At 40.8% G+C, this 17132-nt stretch overlaps 1 protein-coding gene across 2 annotated transcripts in view; it reads right to left on the reverse strand.

The window, feature by feature from the left end:
* sbf2 (SET binding factor 2) overlaps positions 1–17132 on the reverse strand; it is a 141608-nt gene that overhangs the window by 1522 nt on the left and 122954 nt on the right. The window contains exons 28-41 of one of the 2 annotated variants that reach the window (XM_088934913.1): positions 16893–17033; positions 15852–15935; positions 13112–13186; positions 11356–11534; positions 9715–9891; positions 9222–9323; positions 7358–7543; positions 4880–5006; positions 3851–3978; positions 2657–2884; positions 1928–2035; positions 1275–1462; positions 1032–1119; positions 446–577 (exon numbers count right to left, since the gene is read on the reverse strand). In XM_088934913.1, the coding sequence (XP_088791039.1) occupies positions 446–577; positions 1032–1119; positions 1275–1462; positions 1928–2035; positions 2657–2884; positions 3851–3978; positions 4880–5006; positions 7358–7543; positions 9222–9323; positions 9715–9891; positions 11356–11534; positions 13112–13186; positions 15852–15935; positions 16893–17033 (1943 nt within the window). The remainder of the gene's footprint in view (positions 1–445; positions 578–1031; positions 1120–1274; positions 1463–1927; positions 2036–2656; positions 2885–3850; positions 3979–4879; positions 5007–7357; positions 7544–9221; positions 9324–9714; positions 9892–11355; positions 11535–13111; positions 13187–15851; positions 15936–16892; positions 17034–17132) is intronic. The other variant, XM_088934914.1, reaches the window with a different exon arrangement.

Raw genomic sequence — 17132 nt, forward strand, 5'->3', positions numbered from 1 at the left:
CACTAACTTTGAAAGGCCTTTCAGCAGACTTGAAATGAGTTTGTAAAGGCTTCCAACTTCTAAGCACTCTCTTAAAATGGCACATTTAAGAGGTACAGTAACTAACATTTTAACTTCATCTAGCTTTTTATGTATGTTTTGTTTGTTCTGTTTTTTTAGCTCCTATTCTTTTTAATTGGTTTTAGCTGGAGTTGGGCACCAGAGCACCTAAGAAACTGTGTTTTCCTCTGAACAAGGAAAGGCAGTTCATATTCTCAAAATACTGGGTCTTAATCGTTGGACATGCAGTTTAAGACTGGAAGCAGACAGCCCGGTACAGAGAAAAAGCCTATATTAAAACCCAGTCCACTTTTTCAAAAACAGAGGACCAGACAACAAGGCTTCCATCGAAGCCAGTGCTGCAGTCACACCTACAAGGTGGAAAAAGGCAGCGTGATCTACTTACATCAAAAAAGGCTTTCTCACTAATGTGCTTTGGTGCGCCGATTGTAGGGGCTGCGAGAACAACAGATTCCACCTCTGCCAGGTCAATGTGCCCCCTACAGTTTGTGTCCTCTCCTGTGTCGTAATACCTCAACTGAAAAAACAAGGGGGTGAGCCAGAACACTTTTTTCCTTTGGTAGAAAAATGAAACAGTAATTGGGAACGCACACATCAACTTTGAACGCCTTCCAATCTATAACAGGCCTATGGAGAGCTGCCAGTGCCTAAGTGGCTGGAGCTGCTTATATCTGAGGTGAAGATAAGGTCAGCCTTTGTTGCACATCTTGCAGGTCTCATTCCCGATCGTGGCAATGTGACCAAGAGCAAAGCATAAATGAACAAAGCAAACTAGCCAATTTCTACTAGTTTCTCAAAAGATTTCACCTAGTTAATCCGATCACATCATATACAGTACTAGGTACAGTCTACACACGGCTGTTTTCTAAGGCTGATACACCACTTGTAAGACAGAATGCCTTTCCTTGTGTATTAAAAAAAATTAAATGAACTAACGGAAAAAAAAAAGGATTCCTGACAAGTGTACGTACTTGGTGTTTCGTGGTATCCAGAACGAACCACCTAGGTTTCCAGGCTTTGAGCAAAGCACCTCTTTTGAACAGGATTCCTTCAAACGACCTGCAAAGGAAACCAAAACAGAAACGTAACCCCCGAGACGACATGCATCCTTTTCCACTTTGCAAGGCCTCTGTGCTCTCCTTGCAGTCTGGTGCGCCACCTAGCAGCGGGAGCCACAGAGGGGAGACCCGGGCGTCTGCCGCGCCCGTCCTCACCTGTTTTCGTCGTTCTTGGGCGTGAACTGGTTGTAGAGGGTGGCGGCTCTCCTGTTGACCCCATTGGAGGCCGTGGGGCTGCTGTCGTCCCCCAGGCCGCTGTCGGGCAGGTGTAGCATGGACCTCCTCTGGAAGGGCTGCAGGTTGCTGGGAATCAGGCCTGAGACTGCGGCCGACTGTTTGTGGAGCTGGAAAACACACACACACAGCTCTGTCCTCTGTCCGGGCACAGGGCAGGATATTATACTGAAACTATAGTCTCTGAAACACACAGAGTCTGTCGGGGATTTCATCTTTGCTTTTTTAAATCTTTCACATGATAACAGATGTTAGGCACAAGCATATACTGTATTACATATATTACCATCAATCTCAGAATTTGATAATTCACATACATAAATAACAATTTCTTCAAATTCTTTAAAGACCAAGATGGTTTGTGCAAAATATTTTCCTCAAATGACAAAATCTTAAAACATTGAAGGAAAGAATAGAGGCTTCATTTTTTTGGACAGCAATATAATTCAGCTACAAAGTAGCTTGCTTGAAGCTACAAAGATGCTCCTCAATCTGTGCACAATAATTAATCACAGGGTATAACAATTGCACACTGGGGTGAAATACAAAATGTTTTTCTGTAGTCTTGCACTTACACTGCTCTCCAGTTTTAAATCCTCTTTGATGCTTACTTTGACTTTATCCAAAGTCAGCTGCCATCTCTCTGGGGTCTGATTCAATTCACTCTCTAACCTTTCAATATCCTGCAAGACAAAAGGCAAAAGCACATCTGAATCACTTTCCTTGCGAAAATAAAAAAAACACAACTCCAGAAGATGACTCAGCAGAACTCCTTTTTTGTTGTGAATGATTCACGATCAGTCAAGGTTGTTTTTCCAAATACAGGAGGCTTTATACTGCTTGATACTAAGCCTGCTGAAGGGTGCAGGGTGAAGTATAAAATGATGTGAAAAAATAATAAATTTGCAACCAAAAGCGTCAGTAAGGTATTGACTCACGTAGATGAACTGAAAACGAAGGTCAAATTTTGTTACGAAGGTCAGTCACTCTTGAAGTGATTACCATGACACCCCATTCTGACTCTGAACCCATATGTAATCTGGACAGCTATCCTGCACCATTTTCAGAAAAAACAAAAATGAATTCAGGCAGAGAAAGGAATATTTGTTTGAATTTCTCCCTCTTGAAGTACCAACATAGTACAGAACACAACGTGAAACTTAAAGATGCAGCACAACAGGATGGGGAACAGGGTGTATATGGCTGGTAACATGGGGACTGTGCCCTCTGCCAGCTCTCTATTGTGGAGAACCTACCCTAAAGCTTGGGGCTTACTGGAAGGCTTAGCATGGATGTTCACTTACTGCCAGCAGCTTTGTCATGGCGTCAGGCTGTGCCCTGTGGACACTGCTGTAGCAGGGCCACACAATCTTCCTCCTGCTGCCAGAGAGGGAGGCGTCAGGCTCCTCGCTGGGCGCCGCGCTGCTCACCACCATCTTCCAGTCATAGCAAGGGCCAGTGGACAGGGTCTCCGCGGTGTAGTAATCCCACTTAGTCAGGTTCGAGATGTTGATACAGGGCTTTAGGACTTGCTGAATACAAAAACAGAAATGAGCTCATTAGCAAGAACAGGCCACAGTTCCCCACCCTGAATGTGCCACAGATTCTCCGAACAGTACTGTGAGACGGGTCACATTGCCAGGCAATACCTTGTTTACTTTTGATTAAAGTTTACGAAATACCGGGGCTTTGTCTAGACCACATTTTTTCCCACTGCTATAGGAATTCCCGGAGGTATTCCAAATCCCTCCACTTAACACTAACAATATGTGCTGGGCATCACTGAGGAAATCTGAAAGGAATCCAGTGTCTTGAGCCTGATGAACTTACTGCTCTTCTCAGAAATGGCACATAATCCACAACCGGAGCTAAGAAAAAAAAAAGTTTCATATTTATCCAGTTTTCGCGGCTGATTTATAACTCTGTGAGTTTGGGAGAAAGGCTATTAGAGGTTCCAAGAGCTAGCTCCGAGATGAATCACAGTTCAATTGGACACTACCCTCACGGGGATCTTGACATGCCCTGCTGGTTTTTTTTTTACTCTTTTGTTTTGAAGTTTGCATTCGGAACACACTGACAGAGGTAAACCCCAGTTTCACACGGCGGCAGCCAGTTACTCAACTCTTAAAAAACAACAAGCGAGGGATTTTTAAAAAAAGATAAAGGTTAAGTATGCTGAAAATCTAGTTGAGCTCGCAGGAGATATGAAGCAGGGACCCACGTGGCTCTAACAATACTAGGAGAAGCCTACTTAGACCCCAGTATCTGAAGCTGCAGTTCCTTGCTCCTCTGCCCTTAAAACTCTTATTAAATATTTGAATGCGTCTTCTGATAGGAAAGAAGCTAGCATTCAATCATCTTGAAATACCTTATGATGGTGTTTTTTTGCCAGGACATTATGAATATTGCTTTGAAACCATTGCAGACCACTAGACTGCATGATCAGAGACGTGAAAGATGCTACTGATTTGTCAGTGAGGAGCGAGGAGATTTCATACCTCTACTTCTGACTGTCCATAAAGGTAGTTGAAGAACACAGGGCTCCTCTTGTGCATTCTGTTAATGAACTCCCAGATGCATATTCCTTTCTTGGCCTGCTTGTCTCCCTTATCCTCAAACAATGTCCCTTTGATTAGAAAAAACAAAGAAAATGCTGCTGTATAAGAGAACAAGATGCCAAACAGGATCAAGAAGAAATGAGATTTTTAAAGATCAATTTTGAGCCAGAACACAGGTAATCTTTTTTTTAATACCAGGTCTTTTGCTGTAAATGTAGTCTGCCAGTCATTTTGGTTTAATAAATAGTAAGAGTTATTATAGAACCTCTTTATAATGCAGATGGGAATGTATTACATTTAGTAGCATTTCTAAAAAAACACAAAATGCTGCACACATGCATAATACACCTAACAGAGCCATCATTAACAAGAACTGGTTTAGTTCTGCAATTCAGCTGCAACCCCCCACTCCATAACGTTTGGAAGAAGGTGTGATTAGAAAGTAAGAGGGTGGTTATTAAGCACAGGATTCTTTTAACAGACCTGATAGCAGCAGACTTAGACTAAAGGTACAAGCCCAGATTTAAGGCACTCATTAAAGAAATTAATAACAAATTGGCAAAGAGCAGAGAAACACAATCCAAGTAGGGTGTAGGAATAGGGTTCAAAAGCACAGGCAGTAGGTCACATTCTAGCTACCAACACCGACACATAACTAGAATTCACGGCAGTAAAATGAGAGAAACTCAAACCTGTGAGAGCAGGAAAGTGTGAAACTTACATGACCAAAGACAACGAAGATTACTTTTTCCAAAATTGATTATGTTATATTTTACAAATATAAAACGGAAAAAAAGTGATCACATAAGCCCACAATGTCTTCCTGCTGGCTTTGTGCAATGCTGCTGAATTTCTGTACCAGGTAGAAGACTGAGGAAAAAGGACTAAGATGAATTTTAGGAGGAGCAAGGGGACAAGATCACTTATCCTCAACAATGCTCTATTCAATTAGAAGATGTGAAAACTGACCATGTTCTAGACGTTCATAATCTGAATCCAAAAGGAAGTTTTTAAAGCGATTTGAGACGTAGTGATAAGCCAGGAACTTCAGGTAGTGCTGGTTGAATTCAAAGTCCATGGGATACTGGTTGTGTATCTAGAAAAAACAAAGTCCAATGGTAGGTGTTATTATTTTCCCCTCAGCATGGTAGACATTCCCAGTCAGAAAGGTCTTTTACCCAAATACATATTAATAATTATCATGAACAGATGTTTAAAAAAACACTCAGTTTGGCAATCATATTGAGCTCTTTTTCTTCCAAATCAAGTAACATCTTCCACTTTACAATTGTATAGACAGGGAGGCTCCTGAGTGGCCAACCAGTTTAAGATGTGCCCCCTGAGTCCCAGATGTTGCAGGTTTGGGTCTTGTCACTAATGTTTGAGGATGTCACTAATGCGAGACTGTGACTGATATTCCCTACCAGCATGAGCATGGTACTGTACAATTGCCAAAACGATAAGCTGGCCTGGTCTCCTTCATTTTTTTAGCTGAATTTCTGGGCCACCGCAGGCATGAGTGACATTGGTCTGGGATGTGCCACTCCTCCAGCTGGTACTATTCACCTAGCAAGACACTGCAGAGCTTTCAGCATTCCAAAAACAAAAAGATGAATAGCTCAATGGGTGGGCAGGTTGGAGAGGCCTTTGGCTGTCTTCTTGTTATTTAAGAGGCTGACCCTTTTATCCAAAGCAACTTACGTTTGCTCCAATTTGTACAGCTGAGAATCTTACACGAGCAAAGCAGATGAAGCACCCCGTTCAAGGGTACAAAATCAGTGCCTCACCTGGGATTTGACCCCACAACCTTCCAGTTATGAGTTCAGAACCCTGACCACTGCTCCACACTTCTGCCATGGGTTAAGTATGTTTAGCATGGGAGTTACTGCTATGAGCCGAGATGTAAGAGAAACAGCTGGCGATTCCAAATTGGGAGGTATAAAATGAAAAATGAAAACAACTGGTAATATAAATTGTAAATACAGATTAGATTCTCAATGGAGATGAGGAGAAATCCAAATATAAATGAATTCAATTATTTTAAATAGATATATTTGGAAGTACTCTGCATAATACATTGTGTAACCTTCACAGCACACATTTCAATACAAAAAGTTACTGAAAAAAAACTGCAGTTCTCTGTGACATCATCATCTCCACCACAAAGTGATAAAGAGCAAAATGCACAAATATCTTTCAGTTGCTGGGACTGTACAGAGGACTTTTTATAAGAGCCACCTGCGTATATTGGCAAAAACAACAACTATTTGTGAGATGAGATGTGCTATTTTAGGAATTTTACATTTTGTTTGTTTTGTTTATCACACTAAAGGGCTGTAACAGTGTTGGGTCATCTTGGCAACCATAAATTCAACTTCAAACACACAAATGTGGAAAGCAAGTGTTGATGTAAGTGTACTGAATCTGTGTTAAAAGACTCGGGAGACAAAGCTAACCCACAGCAGTTCAAAATTAGCATTTGACAGCGAACAAGATTCCTGTACTTTTCTTATTCCATGTCTTTGGTAACAAGAAAAAGCATTTAATTCCCCAAAAGGCAATTTATCATCTGACGTGCTCTTCTATTAATGCGGTAAGGATTTAATGATTAGTTTAAATGTGTTATTTTAGTAAAGTCTTGACATATCAGGTAAGTAGTCCTCCTACAGTACATCGGTAAAATACTCTGAAATTTTATACAGGAAAACTACAAACAAAATGTATTTAAATTTGGCCCGTTTTTTACTTTCACGGTCACATTAATGGAAATTAATAATTCAAAGTGTTTCTCATATAATATTTGTTTAAACCCTTCAGATTATCTGGCATTTTTGAGCTCCGATGCATACCAAATCAGAAAGGAACGGTTTAAGATTTAATAATCATTTCCCTTTTCCAGTCATGCAATGTGTTTTAGAACTGAAACTCGTCACAGCCAACATTTCATAACTAGATAAGCTTCCATCCTACTGGCTAGGACCAAAACTGTAACACAGCTAACAGGTGTCTGACCTGAACTCTAAATTTTTAACTTTAAAAGGGAAGTCTTTTCTAAGGAAGGTTTCTTCTAAACCTTAAATGTTGAAAAGGGGAAGGCCTAAATTCAGCACAAGTCAACAGAGTCTACACACAAACTGTTACTTCATATTCAATCCGCTTTGGAATTCCCCTGGTTGTGCACGATATTGATTCTTACAATGTGAAAATGAAGAAGGAACAACTAAACTGTATTGATGTGATGGCTATGACTCACGAATGGATTTGATCATTCTGCAAGTACTTCCAAAATCGTGTTGTTTGTTAAGTGTTCCTTGCCCTGCTCCAATCCCCACCCCCACCCCCCAAAAAATCCATAACGCTGCAAATATGCAATGACTTCATTTCTAGAAGCACAGTGTGTCGATGTGCAATGTGTGAACTGAAGATGGGAGGCTCTGTCACGCTTGCCTGATGCACACAGTCCAGGAACTGGAGAAAGATCGGGGTGAAGCCACTGCCCTGGCTGTTAGGAGTCAGGTTACTGCGTTGGCTGAACTTGTGGCCAAAGGACAGCCATTCCTTCTCGATCAGGACCTGGAAACCTTCCAGGGTTCTGTAGAAGGGGTCACTGAGCAGCTGAACTAGAGAAACAACCTGGTTAACAAATAAAAAGACGTTATTGTTAATAATGAACTATTCCTGCCAGGTTTTGAAGCAATATATATCTTGCTGTAAAAACAGCAGTTAAGTAACTATTGGTACCTTGCATCTAGTTCATGTCTTTCCATTCTGTTATGAAACAAACTTCAGAATAAATGAACAGCTTGGGCACATATGGAACAAATGAGCCTCATAATTAAGTTGTGCTTCTTATATTTTAAACAGAAGATGGCACAAGTGCGAGAAAATAACATTGTTCTTCTGTAATTTTCCTCTCTTTTCAGTGGATTAACACCAACTCTTACTGGGGCCAGAGACAGCTTCCAAATGTTACACGTATACGATTTTAAAGTGTCCTACACACTACAAGAAGAAGCCTGAAAACCTGACGCTTGTCTGCCAAATGAGTTTAACAAATTAAAAGTATCCGACCGCTACCATTACTCGGACCTTTGAGATTTGAGAGAAAAAACAAATTTGTGTCTGTTATGTTGACCACATCCATTGCTTGATCCCTATTTATTTCACAGACATTCCCCCTGTTGGAACTGTACATGCTGTTTTCATCCTGGTGCCAGCTGGAGATGGACACGGTGTTTTAACAACATACTGTAATGAGCTGATGTTTTTCTTCCATGTTTCTCCCAAAGTATTTGGGACGGAAAACCGAAGCCCCTTCCTTAAATACAGGGTTGTGGATTCAGGGACAAGCTACCTAGCACTTTGCTTCCCTGGGATCTTTCACCAAAGTATTAAAACATATAATTAAACCTCTTGTTAATTTATTTGCAATTTCTGTTTTGTTCATAATTGTTGTTATCCTAAGCGTTTTGCAATGAGGCAATGATATCAATTATCCATTTGTCCCTGACTTAGCATCCTGAAAGACAGCTTAGGTTGGTTCAAGCCTGAAGCCATAATGGAAAAGACAGACTTATTTCCAACAGGAGTACTATATAAATCAGGGGTTTCCAAATCTATTCCACAGGGTCAATCAGACCAATTTATCCCTTTCCTCAGTCCTAAGTTACTGACAACTTAAAAAGACACAGAACACCAGCTGGACTCTGGACCCTGAGGTCTGGAGTTAGAGACCCTTGCTCTGTAGACCAAGATAGTTTTGACCTACTTTTTCATCGCCGGGTACTGAAAAAAACTATTACTAAGACAGATTTCTAAAATACTCAAGATGACTTCAGTACGTACTTGTGTCTCACATGAAATAGGTATTTATTGCACTGGAAAGCAAGTGCTGCTGCTTAAAGTTGCCAAAATTAGGTTTACCCAGTCAATCAGTGCACCACCATAAGTATATATAGTACAATTACTTTTCTGGCAGGAGGGAATAATTTTTGGTTTTACACAGCAAAAGGGAGGCTTCATAGGCCAAATAAACATGGCAAAGTGACACACAGTTGCAATTCTATTTCCATTGACACCTTCCAATTTTGACAGCTCTTTTTATGGAAAATTTGATCCAATCTAATGAGAAAGACACTTGCAGAAATACGGGAGCAGATGTCAAGTAAAACAAAAGGACAAAGCAGCATTTGCAAAATAATAAAAAAAAAATCTCAAAAAGTTTCTGACTCAAGAAAGATGAAGCTCTTGGTTTTGTGGATCTGGCATGCTGGCATTGCCCGGGCAGTTTAGAACGTCTTTGGTATGGTACCTGGGTTGTGATGTCCCAGCCATCCTCCACACTGAGCATCACAGAGGAACCACTGTCCAGTAACTCCACCAGGATCCCAGCGAGCTGCAGCATCTTGTGAAGCTGAGGAGAGGAGAAGAGACTAGAGTATTGAAAGGAAAAAGGAACCACTGAAAACGGGCCTAAAGCTATTTTGTTGTGCCCTTGTATGCTGTTATAGATTGAACAAGTCTATTGCTAACCACAGACCCTTGATTGCCTTGGCACACGTTTCTGGTACATGACCGTTTGACATGACTAAAATTATGGAGTGGAAAAAATTACAAATACTCCACTAAACTAGTTATGTGACCTTTTGTAAACAGCTGCCTCTTTTTTTTTCAATATAAAGAAAAAAAAGTTCTCCCCCTTGGCAAGATAAAAGCAAAACCAAAAAAATCGCCCTGCATAGCTGTGCCTTTCCGCCTTACCGAAAAAAACCCCAGGAGCCCCTTCTCTTTCACATTCATCTTACCTGCAGCATCCACTCTGACTCCTCGAGCGCCCTGAGAAAGGTATCTTCACTGTCAGTGGGCGCAGAGCTGGGCACGCAGGCCCGCAGAAGCTTCTTGAACGCTCCTTTCACCTGCCTGGTATCTGCAAACTCCACTGGCACCAGCTCGCAGTTCAGTGACAAGTCCAGCTTGAACCCCTTTGGAGAAGAAAACCAGATTCAACAGGAAAACTGTGAACAGACACCCTCGCTCCATCTGACTTTCAAAATTTGCTTCTGCTTTGCAGTATATATTTGAACCGAATCAGGAGGGGCCATCCTGATGTTCGAACCATCATCTGCCGGAGCCACTGTGACCTGCCAATCAGATTCTTCTCTTCATCAGCCCTGATTACTCATGAATGTAGAGGGCATTAGCAAAACAATTGGTTCTGAACAGATCTGTGTGGCCTAACTGCTACTGCACAGTCTCATAGCCATCTGCCTTTCCAAATATGCTAGGATTTCACCATTTTAAAAGAATGAATTTGAAAATGCCTGCTACACACAACCAATGCAAGGCCACGAATGTAATTATTTTCATTTATATACCATACACACACCTACAAATATTGAGGTTGAACAGACTTTTTCCTCTCCCAAGACTCATTCTTAGACATTTTTTTAAATCTAACACTGAAAGATTGAAACAATGTTTTCAGTGTTTCATAGCTGGACTTCCCTTGTCTGCTCTCCAGAGCCCAGAGCCCAGGTTTTCTATGCCCAGTTAAACTTAATCGAATTCACCATTTCTCCCAAGTGAAAAGCTTTTTATAACTACAGAGGAGACCCAAAACATGCTTAATTTCAGACCCTGAGGACTGATGTTGGGAACCCCTTGCTCTAAAGTGCCATTACAATTATAGTAATGGACAGACTTGAACATTAACTATGACAATTACCACTGGCACCGACACTTTCTAGGAGAAGATGTCTGCCTACTTTTACCTAAAAAAAAAACAAGGTAATTTTTAAAGAGACAAGAAAGAATCATGACTTCTTGGCAAATCAGCCCTGAAATGCCAGCACAACAGCATATCTTTTCTTTCACATTGAACACGTGCCAGCAGAGATGTCAAGCAAAAGCCAGCAACCACAGCACTTTCACAAGTTTATAAACTTATTCCTGCCAAAAACCAATAAAACCTTCGTCTTTTTATAATATCAATTTCACATTGAGCCACATAACCTGAATACTACTCATGTGTATTCGTTAGCTACTGACAATCCGCATTATTACAAACAAAACAGGGAATTTTTTTATAATTTCTAAGGTCAGAAGATAATATGAATAGTAACAACACAGTAAATAAGAAAATGGCTAGATATTTAAACTGTCTTCTGTGGTGGTTTCGACCCAGTTACGGGGTCAGCAGTCAGTAGGAACCGACTCGAGTCAATTCCTTGGAGAGATCAAAATCAAACTGAAATGAACTGTGGTTGCCTGCGCTGCACTCCACTGTCATGGCTGCCTGCCCACGCCAAGGACATTGCTTATTTAATGACAAGAGTTGTGCTTCTCCCCTTGTCAATATCCGAGATGGTCTCGGATTTCCCTTCCCTCCCCCTCTTGTCTTTTTCCCCCAGTAACTTTGGCCTGGCGACGCAGGGCCCCCCTCTTACCCTCAGATGCGACTTCTCCCCGAAAATGTAGAGGGCGGCTTGCTGTTTCAGGAGCTGGTTCTGCAGGCTCTCGCTGCCGGCGGGGGGGGTCAGGTCTCGGCCAGCCAGTCTGGCGCCGGCGCTGGCTGTGGAGGGTGGGTGATGGAAGCGACTGCTGGAGCGGAGGCTGGCCCAGACACCTTGAGGACGAGCAGGAGACACGTGGCGGGCTGAGTCTCGGTGGCCCCCCGCGGCCCGGGCAGCCCCGTGCCGTGCGAACGATTTTCCGCTTTGCGTTATGAAAGCAGCCATATCTAGCTCTGTACCCGTCACTTGAAGGAAAGAATGCATTCTGCCGCCTAGTTACCTTTGCTGCGTTTTTGCTGTCTAGTGATGAGATCCATCCATCCCTTTTCTAAACCCTTCTTGCACTGCAGGGTCACAGGGGAGCCGGAGCCTATCCCAGCAAGCAATGGGCACAGGGGTATACACACACACACACGCACACACACACGCACATGCACACGAGGCCCAATTTCCCCAGAAGCCAGTTTACCTAGTCACATGTCTTTGGACTGTGGGAAGAAACTGGAGCACCCAGAGGAAACCCACATAACAGGGGGAGAACATACAAACTCCACGCAGACAGCACCCTGGGTACAGCATTGAACCCGGGGCCCCAGTACTACAAGGCAGCAATGCTGACCACTGAGCCACCATGCTGCCTGTGATGCCTGTGATGCGATCAATTTTCTGAGATACTCATCTACTTAAAACTGCATTCAAAAGTGAAGAGCGAACACCAGATCACATTTAAGAAAGTCACATTTTAGCCTACTTTAAGAAACGGACATGTGGGTAAGACTGGGCTATCTTAACCAAGCTAGGGAATAACACTTAAACAACCAGAGCATTTAAGACCATTCATTTGAGATATGAACATATGATTGTGTTCAACAGCATCACCAGTTGTGTCGCCAACATAAGGTAAATAAAAGTAAGGCAGGTGCTGCTTCCATAACTGAAAAGTCAATTTTCCTAAAGTAAATGTCAAGAAAAAAGTAAAATGTAAGCCTTCTTGGGAAAAATAAATGTGATAATATCACTAATGATATCCATAATCAGATCACTGAGATGCCAGCCTTCTCAGAAGTCATCTTCTTGTCTGCATTAACTTTATAATCATGAAATCTAACCTCGCTGCAGCAACGCAAGCATTAAAACACAGAACAATTGTTAACATGATCCCAGCTGGTAAGTCTACACTTATCAGCACTCTAACTTCTAGAACTGTGACTAAAAGATGCCAACTGCTTTATGCTGCACTGTTGCAGCATCTGACCTTAAGAATTCTTGTGATTGTTGTGTTTGTATTTAATTAGCTATGTGGCCGAATAGTTTACCCATATATTTACTGCCCAATCTGCACAGAAGGGACTTCACTTGGCTAAAAAAACATGACTTGACAACCTCAATGGAAATGAAACCCATCTGCTTTACATTATGAGAAGATGGTCTAGTGTCCATCATCTACATTCTTATTTATTTGAGAAAGATGACTTGGAAATGCACCAAAGCCACAGAAACCAAATCATATATACTTCGAGGCTGGGTAGTAAAATTTAAATAAACATATGCCTCTGGTTAGCACTTAACAATCTAAACTGACAAAAACCGGAAGGATGGAGCCAGGAAGAATATACTCTAGCTGACACCCTGGTGGTGAGGATGGTTAACATTGTGGTGACAATGAGGATGAGGTGCTGGAGAACAGTACCTTGAGTCTGGATTCTTCCCTTAGAGGCAGGTTTTTGGTTATAGTTTTGGAATAGTTTATCCCTGTACCCAAGAACTGTCAGGGCAAGAGAGTTGGAAGGAAAGAAGGCATATAAATATCAAATCATCACTTTGAAATCACAGGCACAGTGGAAACACTTAACCCTTTGACTGCCTGCTCAGCTGGCTTCAGAAACACGTCTGCCATGTGGCATCATCCCTTTCAAAGGGGAAGTATTCCATTTCAAAGTTCATATCTTCATGGAATACTCACTGCGACAGCCTGTACTGTAGCTACTCTGGGATTCTAAGCGAGTGACAGTGAAAGGGTTAAGGAGACTTGACAGAAATGCCGAACAGTGGACAAGGACACAAAGACAATCCCACACTATTACTGAATCTATTCAAAGCAAATTTCAAATTGAAAGACAAAGGGACAGTGCAAATGTTATTGATACCATTCTGAATATTAAAGAGAAACTCCTATATAGGAGTGTTTATAAGCATTACAATCTCCTTGTATAGCAAAAAGCAAGAGCTCCAGCTACTGGACCATTTGTTCTATTTAATTAATAGAAATTATAATCATTAAATAATGATTAACTCAAAAATTAATGTTTGCTATGACAACAGGAATCTTATTCATTAGAGGCCCTTAATGGAGAGAAATACGAGAGTTGGACAGATTTGAAAAATCATTTTCAAGAATTTCTTTGACGCAATTCTCTTCAGACTGTTACCTGAGGGGTTGCAAAAATGAGCCCTGTACCTTACTCTCCAGTTCTCAAAGTTTATACAATAGGATATTCATAATGACCTCCCAGCTCCCCCAAGGAAAAACATGAAATACACAACCGGTACCTGATTAATTACACTGCTTTAAAGTTGACTGGAGAGAACTTTAACAATTGTTAGCAGTTACCACAGCTTGAAATGAAATCTGCTTTCTTTTTGTTATTCATCTTTAATGGAACTGATGCTAAAATATTCTTTCGTAACAGCTGCCACTAGCTGATGAATGCTTTCGTGAGATGGGAAGAAAGTTTTCTGCCAAAAATGCAAGACCTTGAGGTCATCTTGGTTTGATGCCATAACACCATGTCTGAAGATTTTTTAGTAAAATAAATAATGATGCACTGAATGCATGGTACATAAATTTCTACTTTTACGTCAAATTAAAAGGAAGACTAGAGTTCGTTTACAGGGGAGCTATTATACACCATTTTGCTACATCATTAATGTCTCAGCGATAAGGTTTTCCAGAGTTTCTGTTCTTTATTATGGTCTCCTATTATCTTTCAGAGCAATTCAACCCCTTTTGGGTGATAATTAGCAGATTTACTTAAAAACGAACATTAAAATGATCTGAATTAAGACAAACTGAGTTCCAACATTATGTTGTAGTATAAGATCCATAAGTCTCCACTTGTGAAATTTATAAAACGTCATGAGCAGCTTTATTTAGGTTGTTTCATGATTTGCATGACTCCACAAATTAAATATTGTGGTTTGTAAAAAATATATATATACTTTGCATTTGCGGTTTCTGGATCAGGTCTGAAATACTGTAGTTTAGTCTTAGTTGTTTCTACTTGATTGAATAACAGTTGCAAGCTCCAGCACATGAAGTTACAACTGCTGATTTGGGTAGCACTGCCATCCCAAGATTCTTCCATCGTTAGTCAAATTAGACTAATTGATAAAGAATGATGAGGCCAGAGGGCCAAGAGGGTGGCACTGGTGCTGCCACAGGTGGTACAAAGAGAAGAAGCTAACTCTTACTTAAAACTCATTCTGTGAGTCCTACCTGGGCATCAGGTACCTGGATACCATGCTCACTGATTCTGAGCTGAGAACACCTCTCAAACCTGATAATCTACAATATACTGAATGATGCCGGCTATTGGCAATAGCTTAACTCTGCCCTTCTGATCACTGTCACACGCTCTCGAGCTGCTTTATTGAAAAAAAGGAACTTAAGAAGGTTTTCCCTTAAGAGCACAGCAGCTGGGGATATACTGTATATATAGTGTACATATCCACAGTCAGCGCTTTAATAGTTTCATAAATATTAATTTTGTTATGTGGCGTTTTTCTCATCTAAATGATTTCTTTAATTATAAAAGGTAAGGTAACAAAGTCCATGAAACATGGGAAATTGCACAGTTTACAGACGTCCTGTGACAGAAATCCTAGCAATTTAATTTGCACATTACCCATAACGTACGGGTGTTATATGATTGGCAGAGGTGCTCTAACATCACAGATATTTACATGAATTTTCTCCCTGGCAAAATCCTGCCTAGCCATCAAATACTTGATACTGGATCAAGTTTGGACCTTAAGTGCGAGCAGAGAGTTGCTGTAAGGATGGACATGCTTAACATAGAAAATTTGTATTTTTAAGCATTCCTCCACCTTTGAGACTTAACTATTCTTCAGTTCTTCCTCTCTGAAAGACATTTCAGGTCTAGTCAGTGAACTGCTACAGTGATGAGATTTACTGTTGTACATTTTTTTTTACTGAATTTATTACCTACAGTAATAACCAAATAAATGGAACACAAACGCAAAGAAAATCCCTTCATTACAGTTGACCTTTGCTTCCATACTTGTGACCATACCTGTCCGAGGCAAAAGATTTCAGGTACTGTAAACTGCCTAGATGCTGACAGGTCTGAAAAGCAGCAGCGCTCTTTTGATTTAGAGCCTGATTTTGAGAAAAGAGCTGGGCCACTCACCTCCTCTTGTGAAACTATTGGAGAAGTGAACATCCAAATGTACGGGTGCCACCTTTGGGATTCTTGACGTTCGCCTGTCATTGCCTACAGTGCATTAAGAGAAAAGGTGCATGAGAACAACAGCACCTTTCACAAATGCACTCTTAAGAAAAGGACAGGAAACAAAAATATCTAGAGAGGAAGCTACTCCTGATACCTGAGACTATTAATTCAGCCAACAAGGTCTCTCATTTCTTAATTTTTTTCAATCAATAGAGTATCCTAACAGACAATGGGTATACATTTACAAGATTAGGCTGGATTAGGAAAAGGTTGTGTAAAGAGGGATTTTAAAAGTGTTAAGAGAAACAAAGTGTGCATGATTTTATGCCAGCGATACATTACACAAAACTCTGTCAGCAGAGAACACAAAACAGTGATTAAAGTGTTCGATGAAGCTTTTACACAAACATTTTAAGTCACAAGTGTTCAATGTATGACATATCTATGTGATGTGAAACCACTAAGGTATTAATGTTGGAGGGGATCATTTACAAAACACAGTGCAATTTCTTATCGAAACATGCACTTACACTCCCTCTTCCAAAACTAATTTCATGGGATTGATGTCATTTTTGTAGGCTTCAAAAGTGCTGTCTGTTGTTTTTTTTTCAAGACATACAAAACCTCTTTGTATTTCTAGACAAGGCATGGTAATGCCTGTGTGCTGTTTAATGCATTTTATACAATAAAGCCAGAGAAACCGGTTAAGGCCTGCAATTATACAGTAAGTGCCATTGTCCATAAAAATATACAGCAAAAGATGAGCTCTGCACATCTATTCCTCCATATAAAGCAAAGTGTTGATATGAACACTTGAGACTTGAGCCAAAAGCCAAAAGCAGTTCATAGGAAATTTGAGATAAAATAAGTAATTTAAAAACTAAAAACTAAACGAGAAAAATAACAGAATAAATAATCTACTGAAAGGAAAGAAAAGAACAAGAGGAAGAGCAAATAAAAAAAACAAAAAATAAAGGGATTCAGATCCCCCTCATGTACCTGGGGAGAGGGCTATGAGAGAGCGGTTTGTGAGAGTGTTATTGACGTTCGTTTTGAAGTAGATGGGGATTGCGCTCAATATAGCTTGAAGATACTTCTCTTGCTCAAGGCTGCTGGAGGATTCGGATGATAAAGCTGGAGCTAAAAAGCATTAATACCAGTAATGTTAATCAGCATCCAGTTTTGCTCACGTAACCACAAGCACTCCTTTCACTGTGAAAGTTCAGATAAAGGGATTAA

This window comes from Atractosteus spatula, chromosome 16 (assembly GCF_055471065.1).
Source record: "Atractosteus spatula isolate fAtrSpa1 chromosome 16, fAtrSpa1.hap1, whole genome shotgun sequence".
In the NCBI taxonomy this organism is placed as follows: domain Eukaryota; kingdom Metazoa; phylum Chordata; class Actinopteri; order Semionotiformes; family Lepisosteidae; genus Atractosteus; species Atractosteus spatula.